General features: G+C 64.7%; 3 protein-coding genes across 3 annotated transcripts; 1 reads left to right on the top strand and 2 right to left on the bottom strand.

Moving 5' to 3' along the window:
* Positions 1–6,824: 6,824 nt before the first annotated feature.
* Positions 6,825–8,060, bottom strand: HINT2 (histidine triad nucleotide binding protein 2). Its single transcript, XM_074166159.1, has 5 exons — positions 7,998–8,060; positions 7,441–7,590; positions 7,225–7,329; positions 7,008–7,080; positions 6,825–6,916 (listed from the first exon to the last, which is right to left on the bottom strand). Exons 1-5 carry the CDS (start codon positions 8,058–8,060, stop codon positions 6,825–6,827), a joined length of 483 nt encoding a protein of 160 aa, XP_074022260.1.
* Positions 8,061–8,358: 298 nt separating this feature from the next.
* LOC141477474 (TATA box-binding protein-associated factor, RNA polymerase I, subunit C-like) lies at positions 8,359–12,844 on the bottom strand. Its single transcript, XM_074166677.1, is given in 15 exon segments — positions 8,359–8,676; positions 8,678–9,510; positions 9,802–9,939; positions 10,080–10,254; positions 10,399–10,527; positions 10,622–10,757; positions 10,868–10,939; positions 11,057–11,180; positions 11,306–11,416; positions 11,501–11,748; positions 11,840–11,910; positions 12,000–12,095; positions 12,188–12,294; positions 12,519–12,612; positions 12,713–12,844. Coding segments are annotated over 15 exon segments (2,784 nt in total).
* Positions 12,845–16,986: 4,142 nt separating this feature from the next.
* Positions 16,987–22,894, top strand: TMEM8B (transmembrane protein 8B). Its single transcript, XM_074166332.1, has 12 exons — positions 16,987–17,168; positions 17,677–17,884; positions 18,039–18,172; positions 18,307–18,566; positions 18,836–19,191; positions 19,624–19,720; positions 19,947–20,070; positions 21,294–21,436; positions 21,583–21,761; positions 21,852–21,998; positions 22,073–22,189; positions 22,393–22,894. Exons 3-12 carry the CDS (start codon positions 18,141–18,143, stop codon positions 22,726–22,728), a joined length of 1,791 nt encoding a protein of 596 aa, XP_074022433.1. The 5' UTR covers positions 16,987–17,168; positions 17,677–17,884; positions 18,039–18,140; the 3' UTR covers positions 22,729–22,894.
* The last annotated feature ends 870 nt before the right edge of the window (positions 22,895–23,764 follow it).

The following is a 23,764-nucleotide window of genomic DNA, read 5'->3' as shown; positions in this document are numbered from 1 at the left end:
TCCGTCCCCTGACCTCTGCTTCTCTCTGCCCTGGAGCACCAAGCAGGGTGGGGGGCTGGAGGGGGATTCCAACATTGAGTTCAACCTGGGCTGGGGACAGCTACCTGGAGCATCCCAGAGCATTGTACCCCCCGGGTCCGGCTGCGGTGTGGGATGGGGGTCCGGGCACAGGGAGCTGGTGCAGGGCAGCTGCAGCAGTGGCTGGTGAGGGCTTGGGGCGGTGTTGGGAAGGCAGGGCTGCCGCGGCGGGGTTTGCTTTGGCGTGAGGGCTGCAGTGCGTTCCTCTGAGCTCATGCTCTGGCCACGCCGCAGCTGCCTCTTACTGGAACCCACCTGTGCCTGGGAACAGGGATGGGGGACGCCTGTCACCCGCTGCGAGCGCTGGGAGAGGGCACGTCCCAGGGGATGGGGCTGTGCCAGGGGCTCTCCCTCCGTGCCCAAGGAGGGATGCTTGGGGCCATAGCAAGTTTTGGGACTGCAGTGACTTGCAGAGAGGCTGGAGGGTGTCCCCATGCCTGTGCTGCATGGCCCTGCGGGGTTGGGGATGCCAGGGACATGGTGCTCCCCCTGAAAACACGCAACCTGAGGACAACCCTGGGGTGGCAAGGACTCTAGGACCACCTCTGCCCCCCTGCTTTTTATTGCATGAGCCGGCTGCGCAGGGGGGTGGAAGGCAGGGGCTGCTCCAGGTACTCGGTGATTGGGGTGGTGAAGGCTGCGTTCCTCCGAAAGGGACTGTCTCCGCTGCGGATGCCGGTGACACCCTGGAGGAGAAGAAAGCAGAGAGGTCCCCATCAGCAGCTGAATCCCCTGGGTGCCGGCAGGGCAGGGTGCTAGGGGGCTTACAGGCAGGCTATGGGCTTGCTCCAGCCAGAAGCTGCGGGGCTGCTCCGTGCAGTAGTTGTGGGGCTGCAGGTGGAAGCAATGTAACAGTGAGCAGCAGTGAACGGCATGTCTTGGGGCGGGGGGCACAGTAGCCTTGTGGGCTCCCTGAGGGTTGCCACAAGCAAGGTTGGGGGGCTGTCCCCTGCCTGTACCTGGGTGGTGGGCGGTGGCGTGAACTGGCAGCCCCTGGCACCATAGTCCCGATGTGTGGTGGAGATTGACTCCATGGGCTTTCGGGGTGGACAGATCTTCTCCAGCATCTCCTTCCTGCCGGCAGAGGAGACCCCACACCCCTCAGCTCCGGGATCACCCCCACCCCAGGCGGGGACCTGCGGCAGGGTTCCCTCGTCTGGGGCACGGCTCCAGGGATGGGTGGCATGCAAGGGGGCAGGCTTGCCTGTATTTCTGGTAGAGCATGTACTCCAGCATGGCCTCGCGCTGCCCTGAGGGGAAGAAGGTGCCATCAGCCCCCCAGCCAAGATCCCCTTGCTACTGTTTTGGAGGCTACATGGCTTTTGCCGGGCGGGGGGGGGGAGGAGGAAGGGGGAAGCTTACAGCCTCACCTCGCCCCAGAAGCAAGACACTGTGCGGTGGGCGGTAGGTGTCCTTCGTGGTGGTGCTGTGAGTGGGCCAGGAGATGAGCTGGTGGGCGAGCAGCCCAGGGTGGCCGTGACGGTAGGTGAAGCCCTCATTGCCTGGCTCTTGCCCTGGCACGATGTCCAGGTGGTTTGTGGCTCTCTGGGGACAGACAGCAGGGCCTGAGGGAAGGGGGCAGGAGCCCACCCTGCAGTGCTCCATGCCCACTCCCAGCTTTTAGGATTTTGATAGTCCCATGGGGCTCTGGGCAGGGTTGGGAAGTGGTGTCCCCAGGCTGTGGGATGGCTTGGCCCATGTTTCCACCCCCCCCCCTCCACCCCCGCCCTCAAGCCTGGCTGGCCCAAGCAGATGTCCCCGCATCTCTGTGATGGGCTGTGACACCCAGCTCCAACCGCCCCAACAGCAAGGTCTCCACTCTCCTCCCAAAGCCTCGCTGTCGCTCCCCACGTGCCTACCCATGCCTTTTGTGCTATTGAATTTCATCCCCTTTCCATCCTACTGGGCTCAAGGTCATCCATGGAGCTCCAGCTCGGCCAAGGGAAGCTATTTTAGAGAGGGGGCTCCCCAGGAGCAGGGGGCTTCCTGGCATCAGCATGTGGGACATGGTGGGGTGGGTTTTGAGGAGCATTTCCCCTTAGATGGTGGTGGGGTGTTACCTCCTCCTGCCAGTTGTGCATCAAGCAGGTCCCCCGGGGCACCAACCGGAGGGGCTGCTCCGCTGGCGTCTGCAGGGAGGCAGGCAGCACCGGCACCGCCATGGGGGGCTCCTCACCAGGGCAAGTCCCCGCCTTTCCAGCGCAGGGAGGGAGCTCAACGCTGCAGGGATCCTTCCCAGCCTCGGCAGGTGGCACCACGCTGGGCACGGCTGGCAGGGCCTCAGTGGGCAGCTCAGCCATGGCCAACAGCGTCTCCTGGGGCACCTCATCCATGGCTGATATCTCCTGTGGCATCTCAGCTGTGGCCATCAGTGTCTCTGTCTGGCACAGGGGCTTCTCCATGAGTACCTCAGGCAGGAGGACATCATTCTGGAACCTGACCACGCATGGTGGCCTCTCCCCAGGGCACATGGGAGGCACATGGCCTGTCAGAGCCACCCTGCAGGTGGGGACAGTCCATGTGAAAAGGCAGTGTGACACATCCTTCAGCCCTCCCTTGCCCACCATGTTCCCGGCCCCCACCAATGTGGGCAGGGCCCTGAGGCCAGGGACCCTGGGTGCCTCACGATGTCACCCCCACCCTGGAGTGGGGGACAAGGGACACCTCTCCCTTTGGGGGGCAAGAAGCAGTGCTTGCTGCTGGCTCTGTGCTCCAGAGGCATCTCCCCCTCCATAACTCCCCTCTCCCGCCTTACTCCTCCTTCCCTAACCTCCCCTCCAGAGTCCCCAGCCCAGGCTCTGCCTCCCAAGGCCTGCCCCTCCACCTCCCCACTGTGTCCCCTTCCAGAGCTCTGGACTCCCCAGCACCTTCTGCCTGGGCTCTGCCCCACATGTCCTCCGAAGGTGCGACCCCCATCCAGGCCGTGCCCCCAACCCCCACCCCCATCTTCTAATGCCCCCCTGTCCCCACAACGCTCCCCAGGCCCTGCTCCCAGCCCACCCAGACCCCTAGCCCTCCAGTCATCTCCTTCGGGGGTCACGCTGAGGCCCTCCACCCCTTCATGCCCTCACCCTCGGGGGGTCTCGGCCCCTCGCCGCGGCGCTGCCGCCTCCATGGCGCTGCTCTCCGTCGCCATGGAGACAGTAAACACAGCCCGCAAGCTCATTGGTGGCGCCGGCTGCGCGCGCACCTCCCCATTGGCGGAGAGCCTGCAGGGGGAAGGGGGCGGGGCCCACTAGGGGGCGGGGCCAAGAGGGCAGGATCTGTATTGCGAGAAGGGGCAAGGGGGCGTGGCCAGGACTGAATGGGGCGTGGCCAGGGGTAAGTGGGCGTGGTCGGAGGCAGGGAGGGGGAGAGCACATGGCTGGGCTCACTGTGAGCATCATCCTCACCCCTGCTGGTCCGTGTCTTCCTACCCCGGGCCCTGGTGCCTTGTCCCCAGGGCAGGGGTGGCCCCAGAGGCTCTTGGGGTGGGCACCGTGCCAGGGGTGGGTGGGCTCCACTGGGGCAATGGGAGGGACATGCCTTGCCCTGGGGACGCGCTGCTCCCCATGCCTTGACCCAAGGGACACCCCTCGCCGTTTAGGCCTGGTGCCCATCTGCCCCAGGGACCCATGGCAGGCCCCGGGGTGGGACAGGCCCGGCGCCTGGCTGGGTGCAGCCGGTGCCCCACGGGCGTGGAGCAGCTCCCCTTGCCGCCAGCCCTTCCCGGGCCCCCTGGCCCCTCATCCCCGCAGACGCTGGGCAGAAGAAGGGCCCTTTGATAGCACACGACGGGCTCCGGTGCAAGGGCTGTTATTCCAGCGCTCTGCGGTGTGCACCGCCAGGGCCGCCACACGCTCGGTGTTGGGGCCTCTTGTTTTTCCTGGCTGGGGATGTGCCCGGCCCCTCTGGCCTCGGCCGGCTGGGGCCCCCAGCAGGGACCGCTCCTCCCTCCGGGTGCTCGGCCCTGTGCCAAGCTGGGGCTCCTCTGAGCCCATCTGCCGCTCAGCTGCAGGGAGGAGGGAGAGACGTGCTCCAGAGCTCAGGCTCAGCAAAGGCCCCCCCCTCCACCCGCCCAAAGCTGGGGGCCGCACCACCCCTGCTGGCATTGGAGGTGGGTGCCAGGGTGCCCCAAGGGCTGGGTGCTTGCTGGGAGGGTGGTGGGGGTGCATGCTGCTGGTTGTGCCCCCGCACTTGGCCCTGGGCCCAGGGCTGGCCCCTGAGGTGCATCTGTACCCCAGCTGATGCTGGGGTGGGGGGTTGGGAGGTGGCAGCCTGGGCACCCTGCCCTCAACTTATACCCCAGGGTGCTCTTTCCAGGATTGTCCCCAGATTCCCACCAGACACGCAGGGGCTTGTCCCCAGGGCAGCCAAAAGTCTGTCCAGGCAGCATGGGTGCCTGGGGAACACCAAAGGGATGCTAAAGGCACAGCAGTACAGTGTGGGACAGGGACCTTAGTAATGCCAGCCAGGGAGTGTGCACTCACTGTGGGGCAAAGCACTCTGGGGTGGCATATGGGGCATCGCCATGGGGCTGCTGCACCCTGGCAGCATCGCCGTGGGGCAGCAGCCCTGGTGCTGCTGGAGCACATCTGGCCGCCTCTCGCGGGCTGACACATCCCCCGCCGCCCCCCTGCCTGGTTCTTTTGGGAACTTGCGTCATTTGTGATAGTCTTCGGCTGAAGAACAAAAACAGCCCTGCCCCCTCCCCCCCACACCCCATCCCAGCCCCATGAGGCCGTGACCGCTGTGCTGCCCCAGGGCTGCTCGGGGACTGAGAAAATAAACTTGGCACAGGAGGAGACACAATGGCAGGCGTCTGTCCCCTGACCTCACGTGCCAGCGCTCGCCCTTTGCTGGGCATGGCATCCCTGGGGGGCTGCTCCGGGTGAGCCCCGGGGGATGCTGCACTGGGGATCTCTGGCCCCTGCTCAGAGTCTCCACCTCCCCAGGGACCCCCAGCTCCTCTCTGGGGTCTTCACCCCCTTGGGGATCCCCAGCCAGGAGTGGTCCCCAGCCACAGGGCGTCGGTGTCCCATGTCCAAGAGCGGCCCCAGCCCATGCTGCAAGCTGTAGCAGGTCCCGCATCCAACATTTTTAAGGTTCATTTGCACCCCAAAAACATTCCCCATGTGGGAACAGGGGTGGGGAAGCAACAGGGCTCTCCTACCACCCCACGCTGCTCCTGGGTGGGGGGGGGCCACCGCCAGCGCCACCAAGCCGGAGGCTGAACAGAGCGGCCATTCTCCCCGGCGGGCTGCGGTCCCCTGCGCGGCTGGCGGGGGCCCAGGCGTCCTCGCCGGCGGTGCCAGGTGGGCCCTGCGCCGCGCCAGCACCGGCCCCTGCCGCTAAATATAGCCATGGCGGAGCAGGAGGCACAGGGCAGGGAGTGCAGGGGCGATGGTGGCCCGCACACACGTGTACGCGCCACACTCGGGGTGGACACGGTCACGTGCCTGCAGTCAACATGCCTGAGTTCTGCTGCGTGTGTTTTGCGTGCGTGGGGATGGAGGGGGGCGCGTCTGGGGTGTGCAACACGATGCATTCCACACAGTGGTGTGTGCATGGTGTGGGGTGTGCAGCACAGGGCAGGCACGGGGTTCTGGTGGGTGCAACACTGTTTTGCACAGTGGTGCGTGCACAGGGAGTCTGGGGTGTGTGGTGTAGCAAGTTTTCCATGGTGGTGCAGCCCTGGGGTGGGGGGGGTCTGGTGCGTTCAATGCGCTGTGTATTGCAGTGGTGCATGCACAGGGGGTGTGCAGTGTGATGTGTATTGCACAGTGGTGCACACACAGGCCATCTGGGGTGTGCAGTGGGATGCATATTGCACGGTGGTGCATGCACAGGGGGGGTCTGGGGTGTGCAGTGTGATGTGTATTGCACAGTGGTGCACACACAGGGGGTTCAGGGGTGTGCAGTGTGATGTATTTGGCACAGTGGTGCACACACAGGGGGTCTGGAGTGTGCAGCGTGATGTGTTTGGCACAGTGGTGCACACACAGGGGGTCTGAGGTGTGCAGTGCAGTGAGTTTTGCTTGGCGGTGCAGGCACAGCCGATGTGGCAAGCACAGTGTGCGGTGGTAGTTTGTTCGTGGAGGGGGCAGCACCCCCACCTCGCACCCCATCCTGCACTGCCCCTAGCTCAGGGGAATGAACCACTGGGGAGCTAGCTCCCAGTGAGGGCCCCCTGGGGTGGGGAAGAGCAAATGTTCAATTAGCGCATCTAGTTAAATTAGCTTGCTTTTGCAATGCAGAAAAGCTGTGGGGCTCTGGCAGCAACACAGGGGGTGGTTGGGGGGCACCCAGGAGCAGGTTGGGGGTCGCCCAGGGGAACAGGGGCTGTCATGGCAATGGGGCTGGGTGGGCTGCCCATGGCATGGGGTATTCCTGGCACCCCTGCGATGTTCCCCAGCTTGGGGACACCCTTGTGGCACCCAGCCTGTGCTCTCTTACCCGACACCAGTATGGGCCTTTTGCCCTGTGGGATGTGGGTACCCCCAAAAAAGCACCCACTTGCTCCAAGTGGGGGGGCTCCAAAGCATCTCCAGCAAGGGCAGGTTGGGATGTGGGATCCCCCATCCCACCAAGTCCCACCTGCATCCCCACCCCAAGTCCTGCTGCTGCGTCCCTGCTGCTGTGACACCCAAAGCCAAAGCTGTCCCAGCTCTGCCACCCCCAGAGGGCCACCCTGACAGAAGATGTCAGGTGACACCAAAGCCACCGCCAAGAAGATGCTTTATTGGGGGGCGGTGTGTAGGGGGCGCTCAGCCGGGGGGCCAGCCCAGCTGCCGCCCCCCCAGCACATGGAGGTGCAGGTGGTAGACGGACTGGGCGCCGTGCTTCCCGTCGTTGATCACTGCCGGGAGAGGGATAGGGGTCAGGCCACCCCCAAACCGGGGTCACCCTCACCGGGACCACCCATGGGAGGGGAGGGGACACAGACTCACCCAGGCGGTAGCCATCGGCCAGCCCCTCCGCCTGCGCCGTGCGTGCTGCCACCACCAGCAAGTGTCCCAGGAGCTGCGGGGGGGGTGGGTGGTGGTGTGGTGTGAGGGGGAAGCAGGAGGGTCAGCATGTCTGTATTGCGTGTCTGTATTGTTCCCTCCCCTCCCCCCAAAATGTCCCAGGCACACCCCCCATCCCCCTACCTCCCCCCCGACTCACCTCGGTGTCCCCTGGACCCACGCGGCTGATCCGGGGGATGGGGCGCTTGGGAATCACCAGGAAGTGGACGGGGGCTTGGGGGGCCACGTCGCGGAAGACCAGGCACTGGGCGGAAGGCGGGGGGGAGAGGAGCAGGGTGAGCCCCGCACCCGTGGGTGCTGCCCACCCCTCCCCACACCCCCGCGGTGGGGACAAGCGCCCTGCTGTCCCCGCTACCTTGTCGTCTTCATAGAGGATGGTGGCGGGCACGCTGCGGGCGATGATCTTGCTGAAGATGGTGGGCTGCCCCCCCGCCTCCTCGCCGGCCGCCGCTGCCCGCCGCGCCTTCTCCACCTCCCCGTCCTGCCCACCGGCCGCCGCGCACCGCTGGGGCGGGGGGGGACACGGAGGGAAGGGGGGGAACGACACACACACTTAACGGACTGAGCCGCGTGGGGTGGCGGGGACGCCGCGGCGTGGGGACGGGGACGGTGCATATGGATATGATGGTGGACGCATGGGGGGGGGGGGCACATGGGGATGATGGGGTTTGCACATGGGGGTGTCATGGGGTAGGGGTGGGGAGGGGGGGCACAAAGGTGCTCCGAGTCCCCGTGGCGTGGGGGCCCGCCGCGGACCTTGTCCGGGGGTGGGAGCAGCGACTCAAGAGTGAAGACCCGACCGGACTCGGCAGGGCTTTCCCCCCCCCTTTCCCACCTTCGCCGTCCCCCCCGCCTCCCCACCCCCGGCAGTGTGTCCCCGTCCCCCCCACCCCCGCGCGCCCCCGCGCCCACCTGCCCCACGCGCGCCCGCGCCACCCAGCCGCGCGCCAGCCCCCGCGCCAGCACCGCCGCCATGGCCGCCGCCTCGGCCCCGCCCCCTTCCCGCCCCCATCGGCTCCCGCCCCTGTCACTCCCCACCCTGCGCCTTAAAGGGCCCGCACCCTCCCACCACCCGCCCACGCGTGACACTCGGGCGCCACCGCCGGCGACCCGCCCGCGAACCACCCCCCACCCCCGCTGCAGAGGAGCGTGGAATGGCTCCCCCCGCCCCCTCACCCCACGGGTGGGCGCTGAATCCATGCGTGGTACCCCCTCCTCCCCCAAAATCAAGGACCGAGGCTGCTGGTCACGGGTGGGGGGGTTTATTGGTGGCTCAGAAGCCCATGCGTGGGCGCTTGCGGCGGGGCTGGGAGGCGGAGGAGAGCTGGCTCTGCGAGGAGGGGATGCAGAGCTGGCTGGCTTGGCTACCGGGGAGCTCCGGTGGCTCGGGGGGACCATCGGCCCACACCGCCAGGTAGTCCCGCAGCGTCTTCCGCCGCTCCTTGGGGATGCCACGGCTGCGCAGGCTCTGGGAGGAGAGCAGGGCTTCGTCGGGAGCCGGGGAAGGTGGGGTGGTGGGGGGGGAGGCACCCGTGGCGCCCACGGGTGGGGAGAGTTCCCGTGGAGGTGCGGGGGAGAGGGGCGGGGGGGGGGGCGGCGTCGCTCAGCTCGGAGAGCTCGGACTGGTAGGTGAGGGAGGAGGTGAAGCTGGCCGAGAGGCTGCAGCGGCCACGGGCTCGCTTCTGCTGCCGCCGCCGCTCCCGCAGTGCCCGCTGCCGCTGGGCCATGCTGAAGCTCGTCCTCTCCTCCCACCACTGATCCCAGTCCCCGCGCCAGGCCGTCATCAGACGGGTGCTCAGGGGGTCCAGGTCCTCCACCAGCTCCGGGGACTCCGGGAGGGCAGAGGGTGGAAGGTCCCAGCGTTGGATGCAGCCCCCGTCCTTCATGGCCTGGCGCAGCCGCTGGCGTGCCTGCCCCTGCAGGGCACTGGGGGCTGACGGCTCCTCCAGCTCTTTACGGGTGAAGAGGCGCTTCTGACCAAAGGTGGGGGGCCGGGTGTGCCGCGGGGGCTGCCCGCAGCCCTTGGAAAAAGCCTTCAGCCAGCGGCGGTACTGCAGGGCCGCAGCCGGGGAGGGCTGGGGGCTGGCAGAAGGCTCCTGGGGATGTTCTGCTTCCTGCAGGACCACTGGCGTGCCCACATCCTCCTCATCATCGATAATCACCTCCAGGTTGGACAAATAGAAGGTTTGCTCTTCCTCCTCCTCTTCTTCCTCCTGGCTGCCCAAGCCCAGGGGGCTGGTGGCTGGATCATCAAAGAGAGGGGAAGAGCCGGCGGCTGCCACAGCCTTGTCTCCTGGCATGGGCGCAGGGGGCTGCGCTGCTGCCTCGTGGGTCAGCCTCTGGCAGAAGACATCCCCGGCCTCGGAGAGCTGGAAAACCAGCAGGGACTCCCGCGGCCCATCCTCCCGCAGCGCAGCAGCCAGCCCTGTGGGGAGAGGGAGGGGACACTGCCAGCAGGGTCCCGGACCTGCGGCCCTTTCTGGGACCTGGCCAGCAGTGGGGGCTGCCTTCACCCCGCCATGGCTGTCTCCTGCCCCCCACAGCCTTTTCTAGATCATTAATTGCTTCCGCCAAGATGTTCAAGGCTCTGCTTTTGCTTTTTCAGCCCCCACCTCAGGGCACAGCCAGGGCTGTACCCTCCCATCCCTCACCTTCCATCTCACATCCTGCCCCCTCCCCAGCACACCTGCACCCCCAGGGGGCGCAGGACACCCACCGGCAGCCGGGGCTCTGAGGCGCTGCTGGAGCAGGCGGTGTCGGTGCGGGAGTTGCGGTGGCAGGTGCTGCAGGCAGCTGGAGATGCTGTGCAGCTTCTGCGGAGTCTCCACCAGCTGGCATGCTGATTGGCTACCCCCTGCGGAAGGGCACACCAAAAATTATCCGCTGAGCACTGATTGGGGGGTGGCAGCCAGCCGGTCCCAGCAGCAAGGAGGCTGCGATGCGGGCACAGAGGGGACCCAGCCCCACAGCACCCCCAGAGCCCCTGTTTCTCACCCCGATATTGCAGCAGCAGCAGCTCCTGGGTGCGGGATGCGCCGAGCAGCACCTTATGGCTCCTCCCAGGACCCCCCGGCGTCAAGTGGGCAAAAAGAGGGGGGGCTTTCATCATGTGCGTCCACTTCAGCACAGGCACCAGCGGCAACCGCTCATCCAGCACGTACACAGAGAACTGGGATGGGAGGCATAGCTCATTCGGGCTCACCCCAACACACCGTGGCAGCTCCCCTCAGCTGGGTGATCCCCCTGCCCCATGGGTGCCGGAGGGCCAGGGCTGATCTGGGGCATCCCCAGCCTGGGGTGTGGTGGGACTCACCTGGGTGGTGACAAGGTGCTGGGAGGGGTAAGCCCTGCCCAGGTACATGGGCAGCACCACCCGCTCGCCCTGCTGGCAGCCAGCTTCCTCGCCCACCTTGAACAAGTCGAAGTGGCATCTCTCAGGGGCCTGGAGCAGCGGAACGGGGCGCTGTCAGCATCCTGGGCTGGGGTACCCTCTCCCCCACCCACCACCAGGCCCATGCCCACCCTCCTGGGCTCACCCGGGTGTCCAGACACTGCAGGCCGGTGCGGTCGGCGGAGCTCAGCACCCGCGGGTGGGCGGTGAAGTCGCTCCAGCGCCAGGGCGAATGGTCCCGAAAAAACATGGTCTGGGGGTCGTGGCGGAGCCGCTGCAGCCTGTGGGGAGAAGGCAGCGCAGGGCAGAGCTGCCCTTCTTGCTTGGCTCTCCCTCCCCTGACACCTGGGGTCTTATGAGCCCCCTCCCAGCCCCAAGTGCCTCATCTCACCCTGTCTCAACGCTCCAGAGGTAGACGGCTCCGCTCTGGGTGCAGACGGCCAGCTCCCCGGGGAGGTGAGGACTGTGGGATAGGGGGGCACGGCATCACCGCGGGGGCGAGAGCATCCACCACAACCGGGAAGGCTGCAGAGGCAGCAGAGGCCCCCTCCTTGCAAGGCTCCTTTCCCCCAGCGCCTACCTGACAGTGAGGCAGGAAGTAGGGACACTGGTGCGGATGACCTGCAGAGGGGCGGGGGCCACCCCCGTCCTGCCTGGCACCCTCCAAACACCGCAGTGATAGTCTGAGCGGACGCCAACGAAATCTGGCAGGGGACAGAGGTGACATGTGAGACAGCAGTGTTCCAGAGGCTCCCTGCCACCCCTCCACCCTGTGGCCTGCCCAGCCCGGGGTACGGATCCCAGGGTATGAATCCCGGGGCTGGCTCACCTTCCCCATCCGCCCGGGCAGCTGCCACTTGCCGGATGCGCCCGTTGAGCTCAAACTGCACCGGGGAGCCCCTGGCACAGGGCAGCTCCTCCAGCACCACATCCTGGAAATCTGGGGTGCCAGCTAAGGGCAGTGCAACATGACACCCCCACACACACACTTCCCTCCTCAGGGACACCCCATGGGGAAGGATACAGAGGTGGTTCATGGCCTGCCCTCCAGGGTACACCAGGCGGCCTGTGCATGCCCCCATGTCTTTGGGGGGCAGCCAGGCCAGTGCCCCCCCTGTAGGGCTGTCGTCAAAGAGAAGGCTGGCCCACTGCAGCAGCAGGTCCTCGTGTACACAGTCCGCTAGCAGCCCCAGTGGCACCTCAAAGAGCCAGTCGCGGGCGAGGTGGGAGAACCAGCGCAGGCGGGGGACGAGGTTCTTCCGTGGACAGCCGCTGTGGGGGGACAGCTGGTGTCAGGTAGGGGGAGGGAGAGAGCAGGAGCCCCCCCAGCCCTCTCCAGGGCAGGTGACATAGGGACACTTACCGCCTGGCCTCCAAACGGTCGATTTCCTCCCTTAGGGCCGTCATCCGGATGGTGCACTCCCGGGCCTGTCTCTGCAGGGAGGAGAGGGGGCAGAGGCTGGAAATGCCAGCTGCAAGGGGAGAGCTGGGGGCAGAGTCGTAATCCCTGAACAAACACTGACCCTCAGCTTGGAGTCGCCCAGGTAGAAGTTCTGGTGCAGCAGCTGCCCCAGGGAGCCAAATGCATCTTCAGGGTGATCCACAAAGAAGTGGCTCAGCTGTGCAGGAAGGACAGGGAGGGGCTGGGATGTGCAGCGATCCCCTGCTGGCCTCCCAGGTCTTTGTTGGGATGTGGCACCCCAGGCCCTACCTGTTTGGTAAAGTCCAGAGTAGCTCCGCACTTGCCTGCCTGGAGCTTCCTGCGCAGGATGCCACGGTAGAGGATGTCCTGAGGAGCGACTGAGGGGACCCAGCTGCCTGCGGGGAGAGGGCAGGGGCCTGCTGGTACCGCACAAGTACCGGCACACTGCTGCAGCACCATCCCTGCTCCCCCGGGGAGAGCTGGTAAAGCTCCCTATGCCAGCACGGCAAAGCCGGTAGGGATCTCGAGGCAGTGGGCAGCTCAGTGGGCAGGCTGAACGGGATGCCCCCCCGTTTCTGCACGGGACAGCAAACCCCCCTCCCGCCCCTGAGGCCCTCACTGGCGTTGGGAGGCAGGAGAGGCACGGCGGCAGCGTCGGCGGGTTCCCAGCTCTCGCCCGTCCCGCCGCGGCAGGGGACGAACGTCGTCCGGGCCTGCAGGGAGAGGAGGCGGGAGGTGAGCGCGGCCCCTGCCCACCCCACACCGGGCTCCCCCCGCCCTCCCCGATCTCCCCAGGCTCCGCCGCGGCCTCACCTGGCGGCGGCCGGGGCCAGCCTCCAGCACTTGCCCGCGCTCGCCCCAGCCGGCGGCCGGAGCGGGGCCCCCCTCCTCCCGGGGCGGGCCGGCGCCGAAGTAGGAAGGGAAGAGAGCGGCCGGGAACTCCATGGCACCGGGGCGGGGAGCGGGCCCAAGCCCGGGCTGAGCTGAGGGGTCGCGGACCGGTCACCGGTCGGTTCCCGCGCAAGACCGCCGCCGCTACCGGAAGTGGCATCACCAGGGCGTCGCGCTGCTGGCGCCGCGCACCAATCAGCGCCCGGGAACGGAGTGGAGACCAGAGCGGCGCCGCCGGCAGCGAGACGTCGAGCGATACCGCCCCCTGGCGGCCGGGGGGAGAAAACGCTGTTCCAGCTCCCCCTGCCTGCGTAGGTATCCAGCCTCGTGTCCCCAGTCCCTGTCCCTGTCCTCAGCCCCATGTCCCCCTCCCCAGACCCCTGTCCCGTTTCTCCAGCCTTGTATCTCTGTCTTCAGCCTGTAATCCTTGTCCCCCAGCCTTATGTCCCTGTCCCCAGTCCGCGTGCCCGTCCCCCAGCCCCGTGTCCCTGTTCTCCAGCCCCACGTCCCTGTTCCCCAGCCCTATATCCCTGCGGTAGACCACGTCCCCATCCCCACCCCATGTCCCTGTCCGCACTTATTGTTCCTGTCCCCAGTATATATCCTTGTCCCCAGCCCCATGTCCCTGCCCCCCAGCCTCGCACCTCTGTCCCCAGTCTGTATCCTTGTCTCCAGCCCCATGTCCCTGTCCTCAGTTCGTGTCCCTATCCCTCAGCCCCATGTCCCTGCCCCCAGCCCCAGTGCAGGCACCTAGCCTGTGTCCTTCGTCCAGCCCCATGTCCCTGTCCCCCAGCCTATATGCCTGTCCCCAAACTGTATCCTGATCTCCATCCAGCTCCATGTCCCTGTTCCCAGTCCCATGTCCCCATCCCCAGCTGTGTCCCCGTCCCCAGCGCCGTCTCCCTATCCCCGCCCGTGGCCCTGTCCCCAGCTCCGTGTCCCGATCCCCAGCCCCACGTCCCCGTCCCCACGCGTGCCCCTGCGCCCCGGTGACCGGAGCAGCGCCGTGTCCACCCCGGTGGGATCGTGTCGCGCAGGGGGTGGGAGGCGTGGGGGACTGGGGCGGGTCGTCACTGCCGGCGAGTGACGCGCGTGGGGGCCAGTGCTGGCGAGGGGGCGGCCCAGGGGGCGGGGCGAGTGACGTCATGGTCGCGGGCGCGCGGCGAGGCTGGTGGCGGCGGGCGCCCCACGGCAGCCGGCGCGGCGGCATGGGGCGGCGGGGCGGCGGGGGCGGCCGGCGCTGGCGGCCTCTCGCCCCCCGCCTCCGCCTCCCGCTGCTGCTCCTGCCGCTCCTCCTCCTCCTCCTGCCGCCGCCCGCCGGTGAGTGCCGCGGGGACGGGGGCAGCGCGGGGCGGGGGGCAGCGAGTATGTGGGGCACATGCGCGAGCAGGCACCGGGACGGGTACGGGAATGGGGCGCAGGAGTGCTCACGCAGGAGGTGCGTGTGCCGTGAGGCACAGCAATGCACGTTAAGGGGTGCGTGTGCATCGGGGATGGGGCTGCACTCCCCATGCAGTGGGGCGCAGGGAGTGAGTGCCGTGGGGTGGGTGTCTGCAATGGGTAGGAGGCCTGCATGGCGTGGGGCGTGGGGGGTGTGTGGGTGTGCGGTGGGGCGCAGGGTGCTTGCGGCGTAGGGCAGGGGGGCGTGCTTGCAAGGGATATGAGGTACACAAGCAATGGGATGTGGGGTGTGCATGCAATGGGGCAAGGGGTGGGTGAGAATGGGGGCTGGGGGGAGGCTAGTGGGTGTGCAGTGGGGCACAGTGTCCACCTCCTGTGGGATGCAGGATGCGTGTGCAATGGGACACGGTGAGTCTGTGCAGTGAGGGATGGACTGCATGTGCAGGGGGGTTTGGGGGCAAAGAAATGTGCCCAACTGGTCATGGGGGGTGTGTGCAATGGGGCAGGAGGTGCAATGGGGCAAGAGATGGGTGTGATGGGACCCAAAGGTGCACGTGCTATGGGGTGTTTGCATAAGAGGGCATGGGGATGCATGCACAGGGGGTACCAGATGCCCACGCGATAGGGCACAAGGTTGTGTGTGCAGTGGGGCCGTGACAATAAGCGTGCCATAGGGCATGTGGTGCCCACACAGTGGGGCACAGCAGTGTGCGTGACTGGAGGATGCAGGCGGGATGTATGAAGTGGAACACCCGAATGGGACAGATGCATGGGCACTGGGTCCCGGGGGGGGGGGACTGCGGACCCAGTGGACTCCCAGGGCAGAGGGCTGTAGTCTTGCAGTGGGGCAGGAAGGACGGACGGCCTGCGGAGAGGTGGACGTACGGTGGGGAGGGACACTGGCAGGACTGTGTGAGGCGATGTGCGTGCTGTGGGGCACGGGAGCTGGCTTGGTGGTGGGGACGCAGAGGGGTACCCAGGGGGGCGGAGGGGGCGTCCCCTGGGGAGAGGGGGGGGGGGTGGCCGGGGGCTGCAGGACCGCCGTGGGGTGGCGGTGGGGCCGCCGCGGGAGCTGTCCGCGGTGCTGACCGCAGTCCGCTGGAGCTGTCCGCGGTCCTGACCGCCGACCGCCACCCGGGCCCCTGCTCCTGGGTGTTTTGAGGTCCCGCGGCTCTGGCCACTAGCTTGGAACAGAGGGCCACTTTCTTTCCTTGCCCCCCGACCCCGCTTCATGGATAAGAAATCACGCTCTGTCCTCCAGCAATCCTGCCCCGTGCTCTGGCCATGCTGCCATGGGGCTTCGGCTTGAACCTCTGCCTGCAGCTGGCTCCCACCACCTTGCTCCAGGCAGGTGGGCATGGGGGAAACTGTGCTGGGACCGGGAAGCTCCGAGTGCTTCACCTCATGCCACTTCATAGAGTTACATTCCACATTCCCTCCTCCCTGGGGTCTCCTGCCAGGTCACTGTACCCACGTAGGGATGCGAGCAGTGGAGTTGCTTGGTGGTTCGTGATGGGGAAACTGGGCTCCGGTGCTCTTGCGTTGAGACAGGTATTTCATGTCTGGCTTGTGTCGGCTGTCAGTGAAAGGGAGGGGGAGCTGCCTTTGTTCCAGGCAAGGGAGCAGATGCATGTCAGTGTACAGCCAGCTGGGGCTGCACACACGCAGCAAAAACACACGTGCACACAAGCACATGTGCGCACTCCCTGCCAGCCACACGCTGTGCAAAGCAGCTCTTCTTCTTAGCTATCCCACTCCCCACTGAACGAGTCCTCCTGGGTACAGCCTTGCTCCCAGTCCATCCTCTGCTGGCATCCCCCTTGCTGGCAGCTTGTGCGGAGGTGCATCTCTTCCTTCGTGCATCTCTGAGGAATAATGGACAAGTCTCCCAGGCTGCCATTAGGGAAGTGTGGCAATGGTAGGGTGAAGTTACAGCTGCTCTCTTATTTCTACTGTGCCAAGGAATTGGCTGCCCCTCTGCTACCAGGGCTCCTGGAAATCCCTAGAAATCAAACAGTCAGGCAGTTGGGCAGGGAGAGGTGGCCCCAGTGAGTGCAGTGAGCTTGTAGGAAGTGTCTTGCAGACATGGGGCTGTGCACAGCCACACACGCCCATGCATGTGGGTGTGCATGCCTCCTCTTTGCCATGCACACAGACAGCACCCACGTGTGCATATGTGCACACATATGTGCACCATTCCTCCTCCTCAAACCATGGGAGAGCTGGGAGGCTGTGCAGGAAGTGCACGGCTCGCTCCTTCTTGTGGCTCTAGGGTGGGACTCTGTGGTTTGTAATAGGCTCTGAGCTGAGCATCCTCAGCAGGCAGAGAAGAGGGGAATCTGTGTCCCTGTGGGAGATGACCTGTTGGGACACGGCTGGAGCTGTGTGGAATGGCCCTTTATTACAGGTAAAACGCAGGGAGCAGGTCCTCACTGAGGAAGATGATGCATTGAAAGAGGTGGGCTGCACCTGGCCAGAGACTGGCCAAAGCAGCCAGGGACAAGGGACTCCTCGAGCTCCAGAGGATGAGTGCCCACAGCTCAGGGAACTGGGCTTGAGGCAATGGTGAACCAGACATGATGCAGACTGCGTCTGGGAGACGCAGCTGGGCGCAGCCGACGTCAGCCCTGGGGACTCACTGAAAAGGCACAGTCCCAGCGCCTCCTGCCTCCAGGCTGCCAGTTTTGGGACATATTTAGAGTCTGAGTGGGCAAGCCTGGCCTGGGAGCGGTGCTGCACCCCCTCAGTCCCTTACCCCACTGAGAGTCCCTTGGGTCTCCTCTGCAGATGGGCTCTTTGTGACCGACTACTTCACCCGCACACCACGCAAGCTCAGCCCCTTCCGCTCCTTTGCCAGCATTGAACTCTTCCACTTCCACATCCCTGAGGACACAGTCATTGCTGTCTGGAACCTCATCACCTTCAAGGAGCAGGGTGGCACATTCGGGGACCAATGCCCAGACCGTAGCATCACCGTGTGAGTAAGCAGCCTGCCATATCTGTTTCTTTCCATCCTTCCTCTGCCTGCCCCTGCTGCCCCATGCCTGGACTTGCCCTGGAGCTAGCTTGCTCTTGTCTGCTTCTTGCTTGCACATGCACATGTGCATGTATGTACATGCATGAACACATACAGAGGAGCACTCATGCATGCACGCGCACACAGGCACTCTCATTCCCGCACACATGTGCATATGTGCACATATATGCACACAAACACATGCATACCCACTCCCCATGATTCATCTTCCCAGGACCATTGCAGGCTCCACTCTTTTGTGCATCTCAAACATGAACAGTTTTGCTTGAACACACACCCACCCACCCAGGGAAGCTCATGGCCTCCAGCAAAGTCACAGCTTACAGGTGGCTACCCATGATGTCTTTGAGCTTCCTAACAGCACGGAGGACAGAATTCCATGTGTAGGGCAGGATGGCCCTGCCACGATGCCCAACCTGCACCCTGCTAACTGCTGTCTCTCCTGCAGGTATTTCCGTTCAGGGGCTCCCTCTGTCATTAACCCACTGCACACACACTTCCCCAGGGACACGGCTGTCCCTGGCTCCTTTGCATTGACCCTCACCTGGACCCTGCCCAACCGCACCACGGGGGTGTTCAATGTCACCAGCCCGCTGCCTGGGGACTGGTTCCTGGCTGCCCACCTGCCCAAAGATGAGGGCAAGATCTCCGTCAAGGTGAAGGGTTTAGGGGGACAGTGGGGTGTCAGGGCGCACTTCAGGGCTCTGCTTGGGCCTGACTATCCTGGGCTGGCAGCGCCTGGGGCATATGTCCCAAATGGGACGAGTGCCCCATGCCTCCTGCCCCGTGCTGACTGTCCTGCTGGTGCAGGGGCTCTACGAGGAGTGCCAGTACCTCTTCCAGCCACAGCTCATTGTGCAGCGCCTGGTGAACATCGCTGTGCTGTACCCTGGTTATGTCACCGAGCAGAGCATGGCCCCCCACAACCGCTCCAGCCTCTACAAGTAAGTGTAAGAGGGTGTCCTAAGGAGGGGCCATCCCCAGGGTGGGGAGCTTAGAGTCCCCAATCCCTCTGTCTTACCTCCCCAGCCCTCTTGCTTCATGGTGAGGGGCTGGACCTGACACTGCTGTCCCACAGGGTGTTTGTGCCCAGCTACACGTCACGGGTGCTGGTGGAGGTGCTGCGGTGCAGAGGGGCCGAGGGCTGCCCGCTCTGGCTGCGTGTACGGGCTAAGGCTCCCCCCTTGCACAACTCCACGGCGCTGGACTGCCGGGAGCATGCTCCCTGCCAGCTGACACTGGACTTACCCTTCTGGCAGCACTGGTACTATGTGCTGGTGGAGAAACACCCCGGGGTGCCAGGCCCTGTCTCCTTCCAGGTCACCGTGCAGCTCACAGGTGAGTGTGCATGGGGAGATATGGGTGGGGTCATGGTCTTGACTCTGCTTGGGTGACTGGTGTGGGTGGGTAAAGGATGCCTGCAGGATCTGGCCCTAGCCAGGTGCAGGGTTATACCCAGCTTTGCTGAGATGTAGACACCGGGAGGTGTTGGAGATCTGAGGTGAGGTGAGCAGAAGGAGGTGAGCAGTGGGCAAGAAGGGGAAGTGGGAGCTAAAAGGGGGCTGAAGGGGCTGTGCGGTGTCTAGGCTGATGACTCTGCCCTCCAGACTGCTCCCGACCCAGCCTGGCCCGGTCACCTTTCCTGCCCTCCAGTGCCTCCATGAACATGCCCCACTCCTTCGGCTCAGCGGGTGGGCTGGGGCTGGGAGACAGCCCTCCGCCCACCAGCCCCAACGGCACGAAGCACCCGGTCCCTGTCCCCACTGCCTCACCCGCCGGTGAGCGGTGCTGGCCGGTCCGTCCCACGCTGCGGAATGAGCTGGACACCTTCTCCGTCCACTTCTACATCTTCTTTGGGCCCAATGTGTCAGTGCCACCTGACCGCCCTGCTGTCTTCGTCATCAACCTCCTACCAGTTCTGGACAGTGGTGGGGTGCTCAACCTGGAGCTGCGGCTCAATGTGGTGAGGTGGCCATGCTGTGCCCCAGATGGGGCAGCGCAGTGCAGAGGGAATGGGCTGGGAGATGGGTGATGTTGGGACTGCAAGCAGGGAGAGGGACAGGCTTTGGGGTGCTCTTGGGTCATCGTTTGGGAGCTCTTGGGTGATGGAGCAGAATAGGGTTCTCCAAGGGCAGGGTGATGACCTGGATTTGGGGTGTTCTTGGGTGATGGAGCACAGATTAGGGTGCTCCAAGGGCAGGATGATGACGTGGATTTGGGTTGCTCTTGGGTGATGGAGCACAGATTAGGGTGCTCCAAGGGCAGGATGATGATGTGGATTTGAGATGTTATTGGGAGATGGGCAGTGGGTTAGGGCACTGCCATGATCTGTGTGCTGTCAGAGTAGGGGACATCCCCAGCACTGCTTTAGGGCCATCTCCTCCTCTGTCATCAGAGCTCCCTGTGTGGCGAGAACGTGACAGTATTCGGCTGTCTAAACCATGAAGTCCCATTGACATCTGGTGATAACACGTCGGTCACCTGTGAGACAGGTAGGCTGGCCTGTGCATGTCCATCTGCTGTGGCTGTAGAGTTCTCACCCTCCATATGTCTGGCGAGAGGCTGGGTGGGAGACGGCAGAGGCCGTGACCAGACAGCATCTGGCCCCGGAGCCTGGCACAGGGTGCTCTGTCCCTGTCCCAACTGTGGGACTTGTCCCTGTCCCAGGGGAAGGGGCTGCCCCCTGCCCTGCTCACCTGGAGCTCTCCCGGCCCACAGAGTCCCTGGCAGGCTTCCTGCTCTCCGTCAATGCTACGGCCAGCCTCAGCCGCCTGCGGATACCCTACCCCCAGACAGGCAGCTGGTACCTGAGCCTGCGCTCCCTCTGTGCCACGGAGCATGGGTAAGAGCCCCCAGAGTGTCACCTCCCTGTGTGGGGGATGTCCCCACCATGGCCTGTGGGTCTGTGGGTATGCCTGTCCCCTGCGCTGCCTGTCACCGCTCGTGTGTGTGCACGTGGCTTCACAGGCTGTGTGTCACCATGTGAGTGCCTGCGTGGGCATGGATGGCTCGAGCTTGCACCTGCCTGGCCATCTGCGGGTCCCTGTGGCTCTTCCCTCTGTCTCTCGGTTAGGAAGAGCCTGTCAGCTTGAAAATGCCGTGCATCTGTTGGTGCCTGCCTATGTCTCCGGCAGTGCCCATCTGTACCTGCGCCTGGGAAGAGACTGAGCTGTCACTGCAAGGGCAGGGCTCGGCTGTGTGCATGAGGGGGCAGCTCTAGTCAGGCTGCTCTGCCCCTGCTCTGCTCAGCATCTCCAGGGACCGGTTCTGTGTCTGCCTGAGAGCCCTGCAGAGGAGAGGGGCTGTTGTGTGTGTGTCTGTACATGTCAGAGTCCATGTGGGGCTCTGCGCCATGCAGATGGTGCTGTGTGCATGTTCAGTGCATGCATGCAGACAGAACTGCATGTATGTTTAATGCACACATGCAGACAGCTCCGCGTGGGGGTGTTCGTGTCTGTGCAAGCAGACAGGGCTGCGTGTGTTCTTTATGTGTATGCAGATTTGGCTGCCTGAGCACACACAGGGACAGCAGGCACATGTGCAGACATGCCCTGTGTATGCTTGTGCATCTTGAGGTGCCTGTGTGGGCACAGGGAGTGCTCATTGTGTGCCATCTAGACGCGGTTCTGCCTCTGCTCCTGCATGCCGGAGGCTGCCGAGGTGTGCCCAGAGCTGTGTGTGTGGATGCTGTGCCTGCTCTGACTCCTCCGCTGCATTTCTAGTTCACTCTGAGTTGCCAGCTGCAGTCAGTCCTTCCCTGACGTGGTCGCATGCAGGCATTGCAGGGCATGGTGTTTGCACAGCGAAATCCAGGTGAAATAGCCCGCTAAAGGCAAAGTGGGTCCTCCTGCTCGCCCAGCCTGGCACAGGCACTTGCAGCACAAAGATCCTTGGGGACCAGCTCTGAGCTGCCATATGCAGCGCCAAAGCAGCTCATTTCTGCACTCACCCCGTCCCTGGGTCTGCCATCGCCTGCCAGTCTGGGTGCAACGGGTGCCTCTGATGGAGGCAGGAGCTGCTTGTGGGGCACGGGGCCAGGGCTTAGCACCTTCTCCTGTGCTGCAGGTTCGAGCCCTGCACCAATGTGACAGCCGAGGTGTACCTGCGCGCTTACCTCTCGCCCTGCATCAATGACTGTGGCATCTACGGCCAGTGCAAGCTGCTGCGCACCAACAACTACCTGTACGCCGCCTGCGAGTGCAAAGCTGGTGAGTGCTGATATCCTCCCTTGCTCCCCAGGTGTTATGCACCCCATTATCCCCCTGCTCCACAGGGTCCTGCAAAGGGGCTCCCCTGCTCCCTCCCTAGACCCTGTGGGTGCTGCAGGGGTGACAGCAGCTCTCCCTGGCCACAGGCTGGAATGGCTGGGGCTGCACAGACAACGCCGAGGCTTTCTCCTATGGCTTCCAGCTCCTTTCCACGCTGCTGCTGTGCCTCAGCAACGTCATGTTCGTGCCTCCTGTGGCCATTGCTGTCCGCAGCCACTACCTCCTGGAAGCCGCTGTCTACATCTTCACCATGTTCTTCTCTACCGTGAGCATGGGGTCAGGGGCAGATAGGGGTAGCAGGCAAGGGGCCAGGGCCATGCAAGGCAGCTCTCATCCCCTTTTTCCCCCACCCCAGTTTTACCATGCCTGTGACCAGCCGGGCATTGTGGTGTTCTGCATCATGGAATATGATGTGCTGCAGTTCTGCGACTTTCTGGGCTCCCTCATGTCCGTCTGGGTCACTGTCATCGCCATGGCCCGGCTCCAGCCTGTGGTCAAGCAGGCAAGTGTGGGGAGGGGGTGCATGGGTTGGGCACAGAGAGAACCCGTCATGACTGGTGCCATGTTGCCCCACAGGTCCTGTACCTGTTGGGGGCCATGCTGCTCTCCATGGCTCTGCAGATGGACCGCCACGGGCTCTGGAACCTGCTGGGGCCCAGCCTCTTCGCGTTAGGGATCATGGCCATCGCCTGGGTAAGGAGATGCCACCCCTGTCCTCTTACGTCCCCATCCCGGCTGCGCTCAGCATCCTGCCCAGCTGTCCAGCCCCATTCCCCTGCCAGCACCTTCCCCATGAACCCCCCTGCTTGTCTCCTGGGGGATGTGGCACCACAGCACAGGGGCTGTGCCTGTCCCTGCTGGGGCTGTCTCCTCCAGCCCCCCTTTCCCCACCACAGACGGCTCGCACCATCCGGCGCCGCCACTGCTACCCACCAACCTGGAAGCGCTGGGCTTTCTACCTGTGCCCGGGAGCGCTGATCGCGGCGGCTGCCGTGCTGCTCTACGCCTTCGTGGAGACAGAGGAGAATTACTTCTACATCCACAGCATCTGGCATCTCCTCATCGCCGGCAGCGTGGGCTTCTTGCTGCCACCCCGTGCCAAGCCCAGCAGGCGCCTGGGGCCGCTGCCCCGGCGCAAGGGCTGTGGGTACCAGCTCTGTGTCAACGAACAGGAGGAGCTGGGACTCGTCGACCCGGCCGTAGCCTCCATCAACAGCATTTGTACCAGCTGATGCTGATGGCAGCCCGGACTCCTCCAGCACAGACAGTAGCCCTGTGGGGCCTGGCACCCGCTCTCTTTGCTGGCCGCCTGTCCCCGGGAGCGCCAGAACTCCTCCGGGAGGGTGCACAGCTGCCTGTGCCACCCTGTTCTTGCAATTACAGCCTGGTTGAACTTGTCTCCAGGAGTTGCTGCAGCTCAGTCTGGTGCAGAGCTGGGGGAACTTGAGGCTGAGCTGGAGCCACGCTCCCCTCTGTGTAGGCCCATGGAGGTCCCCAGGGGACATGGCTGGGTGCGGAGGGAGGAATAGCAACGGTTTCCCTCTCTCACTCAGGGGTCTGTAGCAAGCACTGCTACTCTGTGGTGGGCTGCTCTGTGGCTGACGCAGCTCTGGCATAGAGCAAGGTGGCTGGAGGGCCAGGGGATGCAGTTTTTTATCTCACTGTAGGGCAGGCTGCAGAGCCGGGATGACTTTGCTGTGGCCCTGTGCTCTCGCAGGAGGCCTGTAATGCCTGACCCATGGGCAGCTGTGCTGTGCCACGGCAGCTGGGGTCCTCTCTGAGCCGGCAGGACCGTGGGGAGCCCATAGCCCTGGGGGTAGCTGCCACTGGGGAGGCAGCCACAGCTGCCTGCTGTGCTGATGCAGGGGGCTGAGAATGCACTGCCTGCAAGGGCCATCTTCAGGAGCCCACAGCCCCGTTGGTGTCAGCCTTGGTGCCCAAAGCAGCCCCGCTCTTGGCGCCCCACACATGGGTGCACCCACCTGGGAGCAGTGGCCCTGTGTCCCTGTTGGTGCCACCAGTCGTGAGCAGCTCCTGCTGCCCTGTCTCTGCAGAGCACTGAGCGTCAGTGAGGGGGCATTGCACAGACCGTACCCCCTATCTGGTTGGGATAACCTTGTCTCAGTTCCTGTTCCTTGTCTTCCCCTGTGGTCAGACCCAAGGGCTCAGCACCCATCTGAGCTGGTGATGACTGTGGTGTGGTGGGAAACACCCCAGGCTGTGTGTATGGCTCAAGGTCAGGGCATTTCCACCCAGCTCCTGCAGCTC

Source organism: Numenius arquata, chromosome Z, assembly GCF_964106895.1.
Source record: "Numenius arquata chromosome Z, bNumArq3.hap1.1, whole genome shotgun sequence".
Lineage (NCBI taxonomy): Eukaryota > Metazoa > Chordata > Aves > Charadriiformes > Scolopacidae > Numenius > Numenius arquata.
The sequence above is the reverse complement of the archived record's forward strand: the minus strand, read 5'-3'. Positions and strand labels throughout refer to the sequence as shown.